The 15725-nt window shown below is 38.8% G+C and overlaps 2 protein-coding genes across 3 annotated transcripts; one reads left to right on the top strand and one right to left on the bottom strand.

Moving 5' to 3' along the window:
- Positions 1 to 6: 6 nt before the first annotated feature.
- Positions 7 to 12284, top strand: plekhb1 (pleckstrin homology domain containing B1). 2 transcript variants are annotated; one of them, XM_019363845.2, is made up of 7 exons: positions 7 to 3267; positions 3395 to 3489; positions 6671 to 6823; positions 7164 to 7266; positions 7353 to 7392; positions 7499 to 7589; positions 9576 to 11597. In XM_019363845.2, the coding sequence occupies exons 1-7, from the start codon at positions 3125 to 3127 to the stop codon at positions 9707 to 9709; spliced, it is 759 nt and encodes a 252-aa protein (XP_019219390.1). In that variant the 5' UTR covers positions 7 to 3124; the 3' UTR covers positions 9710 to 11597. The 2 variants fall into 2 exon arrangements, with proteins under 2 accessions (XP_019219390.1, XP_003453754.1); XM_003453706.5 differs by adding an exon at positions 5466 to 5637 and having other exon boundaries at positions 3129 to 3489; positions 9576 to 12284.
- Positions 11042 to 15459, bottom strand: sc5d (sterol-C5-desaturase). The gene is made up of 5 exons (XM_003453729.5): positions 15317 to 15459; positions 13351 to 13568; positions 12712 to 12844; positions 12526 to 12626; positions 11042 to 12414 (listed from the first exon to the last, which is right to left on the bottom strand). The coding sequence occupies exons 2-5, from the start codon at positions 13558 to 13560 to the stop codon at positions 11950 to 11952; spliced, it is 909 nt and encodes a 302-aa protein (XP_003453777.1). The 5' UTR covers positions 13561 to 13568; positions 15317 to 15459; the 3' UTR covers positions 11042 to 11949.
- Positions 15460 to 15725: the final 266 nt, after the last annotated feature.

The raw sequence follows: 15725 nt of genomic DNA, 5'->3' as shown, positions 1-15725 counted from the left end.
TTATTATTATTATTATTATTATTATTATTATTATCCTAATTTAATTTTTTAGCGAGTCTTTTTTACGATTTTTAGATGTAGCTGGTTACTTTAACGGACAATTTTTGAAATTTACTGATTACGGGCAGTTTTTTAAAAGCTGAGTTCAATTACACCAGTCACTCCCACGCCTGGGAGCTCCAAAGGCCGACCTTGTTGAATCAAGGAAGCCTATAGGCTACAGCCAGTTTGACGAAGTTGCAGCCTCTCTGAAAGGGTTACAGATCCATTTCTAAGGCTTTGGGATTTACTTATCTGGATGACTGAGCATGCATCAAGACACTGTGAGAGCCATTATTCACAAATGGAGAAAAGTTGAAACACTGATGAACCTGGCCTAGTCAAAGTCTGCACTTAAATCCATTTAAGATGCATTGAGATGACATTTAACAGGCCGTTCAAGCTTGAAAAATCTCCAGTGTAGCTGAATTAAAACAATTCTGCAAAGAAGAGTGGGCGAAAATTCCTCTACAGCGATGATAAAGACTCATTGCCATTTATCACATATGCTTATTTGCAGTTCTTGCTGCCAAGGGTGGCACATTTAGCAGGCTTTTTCACACAGGGCTAGATTTGGATAATGTTTCTTCCCTTGAATGAATGAAATCATACTTCAAAAAATGCATTTTGTTTTTACTTGAGTTATCTTTGACTGATATTACAATGTTTTTTTATGATCTAAAACATTTAAACGTGACAGAAATGCAAAAAAACCCCCACCCCAATAATCAATTAGGTATGGGGCAAATACTCAGAGCACTGAGTGTATAAAATATATTTGATAAAACATGTATATACAGTCTGCGGTGTATACCAATGCTTTAACAACACGTTTTTAATGATGTGCATAAAGCGATAGGAACTGACACGTTTATCACAAAAAATAAATTATTTACTATGACTGTACATTAACGACATGTGTATGTTAGATTTAAGTTCACTTATAAAGCCAGAATAGTTTTGATTTATGATTACTGTACAACATTGCTTACATTTTTGCCTGCACAGCAATAACTCCTAATAAAGTTCATGTAATTAAATGGCATTTAATCAAATTAGTTTTCAGATCAGATAAAGGAAAGTCTCTGTCACTGGATATGATATGACTAAAATCTGCAGATGTGATGAATATTATGAATTTTAAAGTTGAGAAATGTTGAGAAAACCTCATATATCTTTATCTCTCTAACTTTATATAACTGGCAAAAGAATAAAAGGCATGTTTGTGTCTTTTAGTGAGTTCATTTTTTTCTTCATTTAGAGTATCACCTACAACATGAATATGTCAGTGTCACTGGAGTAAACAGGCCTACATAATGTTGCCACCAGATGGCAGCCATGAAGTATTTTGGGTTCCTGTGGAAGAGAGAAGTTTATGAGTTGTGTGAAGCCAGCAGGGTATCAGTTCACCCTCAGCTCCTTTTCTAATACAGACCCAAAATATATGTGACAATGAGGCTCATGCATGAAAACGTTAACATTAAAAAGCAGTGGTTGAAGATGTGTTTAGGTCCTCAAGACAAAGCACCAATGTAAGAATTTGAAAATGCTCCATGCAGGTGAAAGCCCTGCATTTAGAACATCAGGCCATTACAAGGTAAATCTACTTTTCTGTCAACATCTAAAGTACTCATTCTGCAGGAAAACTGAAAAAAAAAAAGTATCACTATGCAGTGTAACGCTATTAGATTTACACAGTGCAGCACAATGCTCCACTGGGTGAGTGTGGCCTTGATGGGCCTGACTTTCCTCTCTGTGCCTCTGTCGGTTAATTTTCTTCAGTTTTCTTCACACAGTTCAAAAACATGCATTTTAAGCTGAGTGCATTTGAGTGTGCCTGTCCCTACAAGATTGAATTTTATCATCATGCCACATGACAGCTTTAAAAAAAATTAACAATACAGCAGATGATGGGATATCCTTACTTAAGAAAAAAAAGGCAAATGGATGAATAAGTCATCACAGTGATCGCTATCAGTCATTCATTATCGACAGAAGGCTCTTACTGAGCGCTCATATTTTTCTTTTGCTATATTACTACTAAAAGCAGCAAACTGTGTATAGACATATTAACCTTTTTTCTTTTATAAGTGTACCAACCCATTTCAGCAATAAGTTTGTTTTTGGTCTGAAAGTGGAGCTTTTAATTGATCAAAAACAAAAAGGTACATCATTTTTAATAAAGTTATGCGCAATTTCACAGCAAGTTTGCCAATAATGTTTAGTCTTGAGCTCTGTGTTATACCAGCTCTGTGAGACAAAAGCAGGCTATCGGCCATCTGGAGGAGTCTTTGGCCCCCAGAAGATCCTCAGCAATAAGAAAATTGAAGATTTTAATCTGATTCATCAGCACATATGCAGCAGTTTAGGACTGAGAGGTCGAAATGTACCTGGTTTTACGTACTGAATGTATTTTAGTTTGGTAAATATTAAATAAATAAATAAAACACTTGGTACAAAGATTCGGTTTTAATTGATATTTAACTTTGTCTCAGTGGAGACTGTAGCTCCCTCACATTGATCTGGACTAAAATAACACTTCAACTCATATCTATTTCTATGAAGCTTTATTTAGTCATTTATGGATTTACCCAGGAGGATGTTGACTTTTCCAACTCTATAAATGTTCTCTCACTGTCAGTCTTCTCCCTTTTTCCGTAAAATTTTTAATAACTTTAACTATAAAATCAAACACCTGCTAACATAGCCCCTTCACCTTTAGATCACTTCCGAGACCACCGTGCTTCTAAATGGATAAAAAATCTGTGGTGTTATCTCTTTCTGCCAGGAGCTGTTGCGCATGAATCTATCCAAAGTCCACCCATGGCTCAAATAATGCGACTGTGCCACAAAGCCAACGAGTTACAGAGATATCCAAAAGTTTTGTTGACCCATAGAGTAGTGAGTGAGCCGTCTGTCCGCCCAGAGTCGCTGTGGGAGTTGCACAACAGCAGAAAAAAAGCAGCCAACAAACATAGCGTCCCTCTCTCTCCGTCTCTCTTTAGTTTGCCACATTTGTGCTGCATTCAGATCATAACCCTGGGGTTCACATCATATCTCCCAACAGTAAATATTTCATACAGCCATGATTATAATTCGGCCCTATCCGTACACAAGCATCTGCAGCTCCTCCAACCTAACCACAAACACTGTGGAACAGTCACGAGAGTTTTGGGGGAGAAACAAACTGTGTTTACAGTTGGTAAAAAGATTCGGACCAATTTGTGAGTAAGTCACACTGTTGCACTCTTTATTCAGTGATCCTGGAGGAGCAATATGTGGTTTGATGTGTTTATTGTTACTTTACTGATCTATATGTCATAATTTACTTTTAAATAGCTTTTGTGTTTTATAGCTTTGCAGAGGAGGAACATGAAGACAAACAGACGCAGCACATTTGCTCAGAGAAATCGTCAGAAGTTTACTCTCATCGTGGGCACGAAAGTCATGGTAGTTTGGAGCTTTTAAGGATTTCTCTGAGCATACATCTTTAATGACTTTAAAAAAACAAGAACTGGGTTTGAGAGTTTGAATTTATTTTGGCTTTTCTCTCATGGGATCAAAAATATAGCATGGCCAGAAAAGGCCATTTTGCCATGTTATCAATAAATGTTCACATTTATCAGGCTCTAAACTCTTGGTGCATGTAAGTGCTCATGAAGTGGAGATTTCTGGATCAAAGAAAAAGCTCATTTGGAGAAACCATCCTGTTTTTAACCACTGTGAAATGTCATAAACTTTGCCAATTAATACAAAAATCAACATGAAATTTGTAAATTAGCATTCTTTGCATTTATTTTCTTACTTTAGTCTTTATTGCTTTGTAAAATTATTTTTGAATGTGCACACCAAAAGCTATGCCATTTATTCCTGTCAGTGATGCCAAACTGGCTTCTCTCTATTACATAGTGGTTTCAGTACTTTCTCATTCATTCATGAGTTGACATCAGTATTTTTTGTGGTTCATCCGCCAATATTTACTCACCTCTCACTCTTGCTGGTGTGACAGCAGAACAGCAGGAAGGGAATGTTTACAAGATGGAAGTGAGACCTGCTCTGATGTATAGTTTGGAGACAGTGGCACTGACAAAAAGGTGGCAGCGCTGAGGATGTAATGGTTTTCATTGGTAGCGACCATTAGGGAAGGTTCAGATGAACTGAAGATGTGGAGAAGAGTAATAGTGGGTAAACTGGGGAAAGAAAGATGTCTGACTGAGTTACTATATGTTTTAGACTGAGTATTAAATGCCAACATTTTGGTTATACATTAAAATATTTCCATGACAAACATGATGGAAGCTGGCTACTGAAAAATGTCAGATTATAACTGATTTCGGGGGTTCAACTCTTAAATAAAACAGCAGGAGTTATATGAAGGGACCGAGAGAAACATCACTTAGAGGGGAAAAAAACTTTAGATAAGAAGAAATATATTAAAATGAAAAATTTGACAATCAGAGAGCGGATTCTGTTCATCAAACACAACAGCAGCACATATACATCTTCTGACTGCAGTGAGCCAAGCTTTCAAATAAAGACGCCTGCTGGGAATTATGAGAGGCGGCAGTCAAGATTCTCCACGATCCCCACTGTGATTGAAATGTTTACAAGACAAGTCATGCCCTGGATGTCAAATAGCAACTCCTAAAGAAACAGAACCACTTCTGCAACTTCTCTACCATTTTACCTGTGGGTACATCCTTTTGTTTCCCTTAAAAACAGAGAGGCATGCTCCAGTAAACCGTTAACACTCAGTGTGTCATCATTATTATTATTATGATTAATAAAATCTTATATATAAATATTTAGTTCATGCAGTGTTTCAAAACTGTTCATCAACAATAATCGCCAAGTGGTTCATGAAAAAACTGTAACAATGGGAGGAAAGTCGCCATTTCAGAGCTTGTATGGATGGGGTGTGACAACATAACATAGTGACACACAGTTAAAACAAACCAACAAACAAAAACTAGTTCTGAATTTAGGAACTGGTGTAAACACACCATCAGGAGACTGAGCTGACCTAAACAAGACCAGAACTTTCTGTAGGGTATAAAAGGAAATGATGTCATCATGCATCACCTGCGGACATTCTGAGAAGACTCACAGAACTGACCTGGGTAATATTAGGCTAATCCTCTGGTGGTTATTTCAGGACAGGGATTAAATTGTAAAAGCATGTCATGCATGTGCATATGAATCCGTGGAATGAGGCCTACAGGAGTTTAGTTTATGTAATAAGAGTGTTCAACAACTTAAACATTTGTGTCGCCCACAGTGCAAGTGTCTGATAGAGAAATCAATTCAGAAAGAGTGTTGGGGGGGGGTTGAGAGAGGGCGTGGTCTCCTAATCCAGAATGATCCTCTGAATCAGTGTCAGTCCTGGTGAGAGCCAGATTAATCTACCAATACCTCAATATCTGCAGGACAGAGGCAATATAAACCCAGGCAAAGGCCTCCAACAACAGAGTGGGATCATACAGTCTCTTAGACATAAGCAAGCCTTTTGCTCCTGGATTATTATCAAAGCAAACTGATAACAAGGACAACATCTGAGGATTATGGCGCTCCTGAAATCAAGCTGGTTGTGGAGACAGAGTAAGTTTTTTTTTTTCTACACAAATTCAGGGAATTCTATGATAAAATTAGTGCTAGTAACTTAAAGGTTCAATTATTTAATTAAATTAATTAATTTATAATTAATGTTTGAAAACATGTAGGCTTCATTTTTTGGGGTGCTTTAAGAGACAAGACCTACAGGACAAGACTTGTCTTATAATTAAAATAATCACCCATTTCACCTGTATTTGTTAAGTGTAGTGATAAGGGCCATTGCATTTTCTTTTACTTTTTTCACTTTTCTGTTTTTAACGAGTTGAATGAGCATCAACATCTAGACTAGACATGCATCTATGTGACAATTAGCAAGTTACATGTACATTTTACCTCACCTTATGTTAAACTGCATTGAATAAAGTGATAACACTTAGCACAGTGAAATGTATTTGAAACCTTTTGCATTTTTGCAGATTACACTATTGTCATAAGACTGAAGGCAGCGTGCTGGATTTCTAGGATTTCTAAAACAGCTCACTGAATACAGCTGCCTGCTTCAAACTGCTAACTGCTCGGTTAGATGCTTTGTGTCTACAGATGACCAAGACTGGATTGGTTCATAACAACAGTTTTAAAACTTTAAATTCTACTAGGATCATTTAACATCAGAAAATATATCAGCATAGCTGATTTATTAGCTTTATTCTAATCATAGCTGATACATGTGGTCTGGTTTTCATGTATGTTGTGTTGTGTATTTGTGTTGGTGACCAGATTGCAAACTCGACACTGAGGATTTTCTAGAAAACTTCACGCATTATGAAACTCTACCCTTTCTAACTTATAATCTCATTATTTGTTCTTGGCCGTGCCTTTAAGTGGCTTACCAAGGACACCCAATGGAGATACACCTGCTTGGTTGGAGGGGGATGGGGGTGGGACTATATTCAAAAGCAACTACTAAATCGCCTGAGATGTGAGGCCTGCAACAGAAGGATGTTAAACTGAAGTTTAAAGTTATCCCAGCACCTTACCATGCACTAATTTTACAATGTGGCATGTGTCTCCTCTCCAGCTTCTGTCCTCAAACGCTGGAAGCTTAACTGGTGTGACCTTTGGATCGATGGGAGTCTTTGCTTCTACAAGTCAGACAACAGGCGAGAGCTGGAGCATCGCGTCAGTCTCAAACTAGCATGCATAGATGTGCAGTCCGGTCAGGAATGTGGAGGTACAGCACGGATCTGTGATACAATTATACCCAGAAGCGAACATGTTCCATCACTATTTCTTCACCAATGTAGACGTAACTTCCAAGTGTGAACGCTGACACACAAAAGCTTTGAATTTGCAGCATTTTAAAGACCATATTGGTCAGACTGTATAGAAGTTTAGAAGAAAATGTCTCATGATTATAGATTACCTTATGTCCATGGCAAAAACATGTATTCTTACAGTAGGCCTGGTCGCAGTTTGCTATAAAAACAGGAAAGAAGCTTTAGCTCATTCATTCTCACCTCTGGTTTACCTTTAACAGATATGGGTAATTTACTCCTTTAATTTTACTCCAGGTGTGACTCCACCAGAGAGCAATCCCAGGGAGAATCTCATCGTGGTTCACCTCATGGACGGCTCAACACTCAACCTGTGTGCAAACAGTGAAGACGAATCAATGTAGGTACTCACGCTTCACCTCATTATTCTCTGCTTTACTTCACAACCGTCCCTCAGTTTCTCAGTCCTGCTTGTTTATTTTTCAGAGCGTGGAAACTGACTCTGCTGCAGACCAGAAGAAACCCGGTGAGTCCTTCATGCTTTTTGTAAAAAGCTCAAACACGATCAGCAAGCTCTCAGATAGTGTTTCCACCACAGAGTTAAAAGTAGTGCTTTGCTTTTTTCACTGTAGGTGTTCACGTATGACCCATATGATGACTCCTACCAGGCTGTCCCCCTCAACAGCCACCACACTGTCTACATAACACCTGGAGCAGGACCAGGTAAGATATCATAGCTTAACACAGAAAACTAGACTTATTATCGACTTATTATAGTACATAGTACATATATTATAATATGTAGCCATTTTATTTATTTTTTTAAAAAGTATGGAAAATTATAATAGTTCCCTTTAATATTGTAATTTTAGGACAATAAAATTAAGCAAATAAATTAAATTAACCAGGTCTATGCATTTTAAAGAAGCATTTAGCTCTACACTAAATAAGTCTAATGCTGCGGTCTATATACTGGATCAAAAACAACAGCATTCATTTGCATTTATTATCCTAGACCATATCCTATCAAGCAAAAACAGGTCGGCTTATGAGGGCTCTTTTCTGAATCCTGTAAACAACAGGGAATTGAAATATGGCAGCTGTCTTCTTCTTCCAAAGAGGCAGACAATTCAACAGTAATCTAAATAATCCATAACTGCTTTGGTTGCTGCAGTATGTTTTATAAAACATGGCACACCACACGAACTGAGCACTTATGATGTAGCTGGTATGTAGCCTGTGAGGAAACAGAAAACCCAGAACCATTCACTGCACTTACCTCTGTATAACCTCATCATGTGTGATGATGCATATTTTTGTATGGTTTCCCAGATGTGACATGTGTTACTCTGAGTACTCTTTCTTGCTGCACTGTGAATTCTAATTGAATTCTGGAGCTAGATTTAGGGCACTTGACGCTCCTGCTGGGCGGTGCTTTGAATCAGTAATAAATTAGGTAGAACAAAGCAACCTTTTTTAAAACGTGACAGTGAGCAGTGCTTAGACTAATAACAGTAATTGGTATGCTAATAATAATTTTTGTTTATAATGTTGTAAGTGTTTTATATTTGTGTCCACATTTAGCTGGACACAAGTCCACACACCTGCTCTGTAAATGAGCCGAGAGGCAGATTAGTGGGGCTGTGCACGTCTGAGTCCTTTAAATACTTCACTTAATTGGGTTTTAATGATTTTCTTTTAAAAGTAAAAGCCTATAGGATTTTACTTTGAAAGTATTATGCCATGTGTTTTATACATTCACTTCACTTATGTTCGCTTAGCATTGGGTTAAAAGGCCCTTTTGGCTTTGGCAATGCTTTAGTTTTTCATAGGCATGGATTCAACTAAGTACTAGAAACATTCCTCAGACATTTTGGTCCACATTGACAAGATAGCATCACATAGTTGCTTCAGATTCATCAACTTCACGTTCACGATGTAAAAATCTCTTGCTCCACCACATCCTAAAGGTGATCCGCTGGATTGAGATCTGGTGACTGTGGAGACAGTTTCAGCACGATGAAGTTATGGTCATGTTCAAGAAACCAGTTTGTGACATGGCGTGTTATCCCATGGTTGTAGAGTTTTGTTGAGCCTGTGTAAATTGTATTGTCGTTTTCCTGGGCCTAGCTGGGCCAGCGTGGTCTTCTGCTGCTGCAGACCTACACTCAAAGATGCTCTTCTGTATACTTGGAATGTAATCAGGGGATATTTGAGTTACTGTTGCTTCCTAACAGAAGTCTGATCATTCTCTTATAATCTTAGGGAACGTTTAGGTAATTTTATCCAGAAATGATGCTTATGCTGTTTTGACTTCATGTTTTTTGTTTATGCATCAATCTTGCCTTTAAATTTCAAGTGGAAGTGGTAGACATGCGCATGCACTGTGGTCAGTTTTTGCACAGAAGCCCATCAATACTGCAATACCGGCACACTGTATGCCAGTTAAAGTTCATTTTAATAAGCACAACTTGGATTTGACACGAGCTGATGATTAAATTCATGACCAGTAAAAAGGCCTTTGTCAATAAATGAGTTCAGTTCATCATCGGTGCACAATCCACCACACCACAATGATCTTCAAGGTGTGGACTGTTCTGACATTGTCCCTTTTTACAACCCTGATCTGCCCTTATTTTTCTAGACATTCAAAGCAACTGTCATGTTAACACAAATGATATAAGTGTCTTCTTTCTGTCTATATTTTAGGAACCCACCAGGTGGTTGTTCAAAGGGACCCGTTTGATGGCGTGGTGGAGCATCTAGCACTGGGAATGTTAGCAGGAATGGCAGCCGGGGCAGCCATGCGATCCTTCCTTTGGATGCCCTTGTTTTTTTGCTGAGATGACTGACATTACTGACAGGAGAGCAAAGCCTGCCTGTCACCAAAACAAGGGAGTTGGACATCTAACGAGCATGTGTAGAACAGGCTTTCCCATCATACTTGCTCTGATAAAAAGCTGCTTCAGTGGTTCTTTTGTTTTTTATTATGAGCATATAAAACCTGCGTTGTCATCTTAAACGTGTAAAACACTGTCAGATGCTGCTGCCGTTTGTCGTCTGTGTTTTAAAAATACTGGCTGCTACAATATTAGAGGAACAAACATTACTGTTTTAAAGCGTACATAGGAGAATATGGTTTTTGGGAGCTTTGTGCACTTTGTTCTCACTTGTCTTTTGTAAGTTTTGCTTTTACTTGCTGGTTAAGTTTAAGCACCAAAAATTACTTGTTTAGATTTATGCACAAAACTCTTGGTTTAAATGTGTCCCTTCACATCATTAACACTACACACTGTAAAATGAACTGCAACAACACCAAGGTTGTAGAGTTTTACATGACCACTTATGAACGTTTGAAAAGCAGGAAGTTGGTTTTATATACGAGTTATTTTACCAGTGGAATTCTAGACAAAGTGTAGTTTGTAAGAAATATTAGCACCTCACTAGAAAACAAGTAGATATATTAAAAATAAAATTATTATAATATACTGAAATTCACTTTTGTTTTCACTGCACAACAGTCCTAGCTATACAACTACTAACTAGCACTTTTCATAGCTCTCGTCAGTAACACTGCCTCGACGCTGACCCAAAAGCTCAGCAGGTCAAATTTCAAGGCCACTGAAGACTGCGTCTTAGGTAGTCAGCTTGCCTTTAGGTCAAAGCGTTTGATGAAACCATTGGTTTAAACTACAACTGCAAGTCCAACAACTATGGAAGTCTGATGATTCCACCAATAAGGAAAACATTTGACACCCATGAGTCAGTTGAGTTATTTAGTTGAAATTTTGAGATATTAACCCCAAGCAAAAAAAAGAAGAAGTTGTTTTTGGAAGTGGAAACATAATGTTAAACATAAAATACAAGCTCTTAAAATAAAAAATAAATAAAGAGACACTGAATATTTGCCTAAAATATATTTTAAATTTATTATTTTATTAATATTTCAAAAAAAAAAACAACAACCCACAAAGCATTTCTACTCTGTATCCATCAACACACTGACAATGATGCTAATGTAATCTCAGCAAAGAGTGAAATGAGTCGTGTGATCGTTCGGTGCATATAGTTATTGCAGTTCTATGTTGCATGCTACAACTATAGTATTAAAATGCAAAACATGTATTAAATGATCATGTTCAACTATTCTCTTGTCTTTATAACCAGAATCAGTGTACATGAAAAAATCCTGCAGAGCTTGAAACCAAAGAACCAAGAATATAGATTTGTATGCATCACACCACATCAGTGCTTTGAGGGGGATGGATGTATAAATGCTGGTCTGTTTAAGGTATGTGAGGCCTTAAGAATAAATGAACCACATGTGGCACCCATATTTATTATTCCATATTCATATTTATTCCCACAAACTTTATCCCCTGCTGAGAGGAAACTGCCCAGTATATATCTATGAAACACATTTTCTAAGATTTTTAAATGTTTCAGAATTTCTTTGACACTTCTGTTGGCAACGTAATTTCTAACTGTTAGTTATAATTGCCATCTTCTCAATATTTTAATTAAATTGCAACAGAAGACACGACTTCTGAAAAATTAAAGTTAATGAGGCTTCTGCTGCTCTTCTCTTACATTTCTTATGGCTCTTAAAAAAAATAAAAAACTGGAAGTGCAAAGTAGGCATGGCTGATTAGCCAGTGTTTCAACTTTTGGGTTAGTCTGATTTATAACCTGTCAAATAAAAACTTCTGGCTATAGTAGAGCCCTGTGAAACCAGCCTCAGGTCTGGTTTGTGACTGAAGCAGCTCCAGTAGCTCCAGCTTTCTGATGATCCTCGAGTCTCTTTGCTGCGCGGTTCAGCGGTTTGCAAAAATCAGTTACACTACAAAACAACACCCCACTTCCAGATGTTAGTCTGAGCGCCGGTTGTGACTGGTATGTGTGTGCAGTCCAACCGGGGGCAGCCGTTTCACATTCACTCATTGCTCCACAAGAACTCAATTCTTACAAAGGCTTATTTGGCACATACATGAACTCCAATTACTCTCCAATACGCTGGGCTTTAGCAAATTGTCTTTACAAAAATAGAGATCACTTTCTGAAATTATTCATAACCCACGTACTGTTACTCCTCCTTACAGGTAACTCCCCTCTGAGCCCGTCCATTCACTTGCCCGTTAGGCTTCGCTTCGTCATTTCCCAACTTTCCCTCTGCTTGAAGTTTCCTGATCAGATCATGGGGACCTTTCCCCATCAGAGCTGACGGGTGCCTGTAGGAGCCTCCCAGGCGGTCCCACAGAGTGAAATATTGACCGTAGTTGTAGTCGAAGAAGAGGTGGTGGTCAGTGTGGTGAGCTGAGCCGTTGATGACGCTCGTCAGAGCTCCGGGTACACGATAGTCGCCGTCGTGGATGGAGATGGTCCAGATGTTAACAAAAACGTAAAGAGCCAAGTAGAGCACCTTGTGGAGGGGGAAGAGGAACGGGTAGATGTGGTAGGGCATTCCTTGCAGGAAGCCGTCCACTGGATGAAAAGCATGACTGGCAAAGGGAGTGGGGATCTTCCATATGTGGTGTGGTTTGTGAAACAGCTGTTGGGGACAAGAGAGCAGTGAGGTCAATAAAGTTTAACGCACGATAAAGACATTTCCACTATTCAGCAATTGTATATTGCCAGTATGCAAAAGCACAAGTGTCCTCACCTTGTAAATAAGCTTATGGTGTAAGAAGCGGTGAATCCAGTAGATGCACATGTCAGTAAAGAACAGGAATGAAATCATACTCAGGAAAAGGCCGGGCCAACCTGAAAGCACAGAGGTCATGTCACCGACAAAAACTTGGTGTGTTTTGGAAAATTTGAAACATTTTCTGCTGCTTCTTCAGCTTACCGAGGGGCGAATCGGCGACATTGTCGTAGAGTTTGCTGTATCCTCTGACTTCAGCGAAAAACAAGGCCACGGTGGGAATGCTGATCCAGGGCAGAGAGGTCATCGCATATTTGATTTCTCGCCATACCTGATTCTACAAAAGGGGGGGGGGAATAATAACAATAATTAACATTTTTTAATATGTAATAAAATAAATAAATATGAAGAAAAAAAATGAAACCAATGTGGTGAATTCCTGTTATTGACTTTGATGGACAAAATGATCTGAGCGCATTTCTCACCCAGCCTTAAAAGACACACAAAGGCTTTCATGAAGAGACCCTCACCCCAGTTAAATGGCCCAATTAAAGCACTACATGTAGACATTACATGTCCGTTACGCAGTAAAAGCATTAACAACACTACAGGAGGTGAAACCAGTAACATAAACAACTATAAAATACAGTTAGTTTCACAGTAAAAACACGATTAATTCTTGGTTTTGAAGCCATAGTGTGCACACGACAGTAATTTGCAAGTGTTCCTATAAATCTGTACACCCTTTTGCAGATACAAAGGTCAATTGATTGCAGGCTTTAGCTCTGCCAACACTCAGTTTATTACTGCATCCGTCATAAAAACAAGATATGGGCTTTATACCTCCAAGAAGTGTGGGTGTTTCATCAGATTGTGGTCGAAGATGAAGTAGTAGCTGATGGCTCCCAGGCCCAGGTACAGGACTGCAGCGCCGAGGTTCGTCACCACCAGCAGGCTGATAATCTGCCGCAGGGCTCCGTCTTCAGGCCACGACGCTGGGTACACGTACGGCGTGAAGAAGTAGTAGTCAGCGACATTCAGCACAAGATCCATGGCTGAATCTGTAAAAATACAACAAAAGAAAGTCAATATTTATATCACAGCATTTCCTTTTAGTAGTTTTTAAACAGACGGGTCACTAGGGGCACTGCTTCTTCAGAGTGAGAATCTCTTACAGGAGTCAAAATCCTGACACTGCAGATTGACTTGAAAGTGCTGATTTTGATTTATTTGCAGTTTTCATTCTGACACCAGATTTTAAATTAGTTGTACAAAGGCCTGTAAGGTTCAGTCTTTATATTAAATTAAAAAAATAAGCATTTGAATCTAGATTTTTGTCAGTGTTCAGAGGTTTAGTCTCCCTTATTCACCTTTAATTTTCTCTCCATCCATTATCTTTTGCTTATCTGGTGTCAGGTCATATTGAGCATGCTAACTGAGGCATTCCACACATCCTTCTTCTCAGTTGCCCATAAAATATCCAATGGAGGGTGCACAGAAAGTTCCTAGCCGAGTGCCCGAACCTCCACCTCCACTGCTCACCTTATTTCTGTTCATTTTTATAGCTTTTAAATTTTACAGCCATTGCCATCTTAGAGTGATGCAGAGATGGAAAAGTCGCAGACTGTATGCCACTCCTGGTTCAGTAACATATGGTGATTCATACAGTGGCATGCTGTTGCTGCCAGGTAGTGAGTTGGTGGCATTCCATCAACACCTCCTGCTTAATGCTGATAGGCCACCCTTGGCTGCCAACTGAACATATTCAAATTTAACACCAAACCTGCTACTCCTCTAGATTCAGTCTTAACTGGCAATGTAGGCAAGCAAATGGGCTTAAAGTCACAGACTGCTGAGTTACTGTTGTTGTCTTCCTCGTAGCTGGGTTAAATGCTTTTTTGGAAATGTTAGAGCAACCACAGCGCTAGTTAGTCTCGCAGCCTGGGAATTTCATAACTAGTTTTCCAATAAATATCAGACAGATGTAGCCAAGATCCAGTCATCTTGGAAGGCCTCCTGGCACTTCCTTTGAGTCATTATCCAACTTAAACTTTATTTTAGTGGATTTTTTAAAAAGTGCATGTATAAAATCACATTTGTTGAAAAACGCTTAAACTCTTAAATTCACAAATAAGGCTTTAATTTTTCCCCCATCTAAAAGTGGTACTTCTACCACCTTCTTTGCAGTTTGCATTTCTCCCATAGACTTAACGGCAGGTGCCCATCAGGCATGTAAATCAGACTCTGCATCACTGTTGGAATTCCACCAAAAGAAACACCTGACGGTGGCATTTACCACGACACCAAGTGTGACATCGGCCGCCTTTCCTTGATCACTTTTCCTGAACTGGTTAGTTCAGATAACATAGCCTAACTGTCACATACACATAACGGTAAGTGAAAGAGCCCGGAGTTTGTAAAAATCACAAAAACCACCGGTGGCCGAATAAGCATTTGCATTGTCCGTCTTTAACATTACCGTTTCCGTTTCAACCGAGAAGCGTAAAGTATTTCGTCACAGCTCCACATCGCTCACTTTTCTCTAAGAAAATTAAAAATGGGTTTTTGAAACATGAAAAATGAAGGCTGAATTGATGGATGTACACTGAAAAGTTTTGCAAAGCACATACATGAATGCAAAAACATGACAATAACTACTCGTTAGACTTGTGCGTAGAAACCCCGGTTTTTTTTTCAAAATTTTGCTACATTAAAGGGACTCCAAAAAGGCTTCCTCGGAATTAAATATAAGTAACCCGGAGTGTCACACTATTAATATAAAGTTACAGCCATGTAAATAGCACTGTACCTTTTCTTGGTTGCAGGTATCCCGGAACAACGATGGAGGGAGGCTCACTCAACTAAAGTCGGGCAGACGACCAATTAACAGCGAGTTTCCCAAAACGTCACACGAAGATTCACCAATGAGCGGCGAGTTTCTCATCACGGCAGGGTTGTTGTGTTTTCCTATTGGTCAGTCGAAGGATCTGATCATGGCGTTACTGAATCTGTGCTAAATGTCCTGCAACAGCTGGATCATCAGGACAGAAGATGAAACACCTTAAAGGAATGTTTTACCTGAACGACAAAACGCCCCGAATGCGCTCCATTATAACTTGTACAGAAACAATAGTAGCAAAATTCATTTACAAACTTTAGGTACTGAAAGTCATTCAGTGTTTTTCACTTCCCTTGTATTAAATGCAAGGATTACATAA

This window comes from Oreochromis niloticus, linkage group LG10, assembly GCF_001858045.2.
Source record: "Oreochromis niloticus isolate F11D_XX linkage group LG10, O_niloticus_UMD_NMBU, whole genome shotgun sequence".
Taxonomy (NCBI): Eukaryota; Metazoa; Chordata; class Actinopteri; order Cichliformes; family Cichlidae; genus Oreochromis; species Oreochromis niloticus.
Note: the sequence above shows the minus strand (reverse complement) of the source record. Positions and strands in the feature narration are given on the sequence as shown.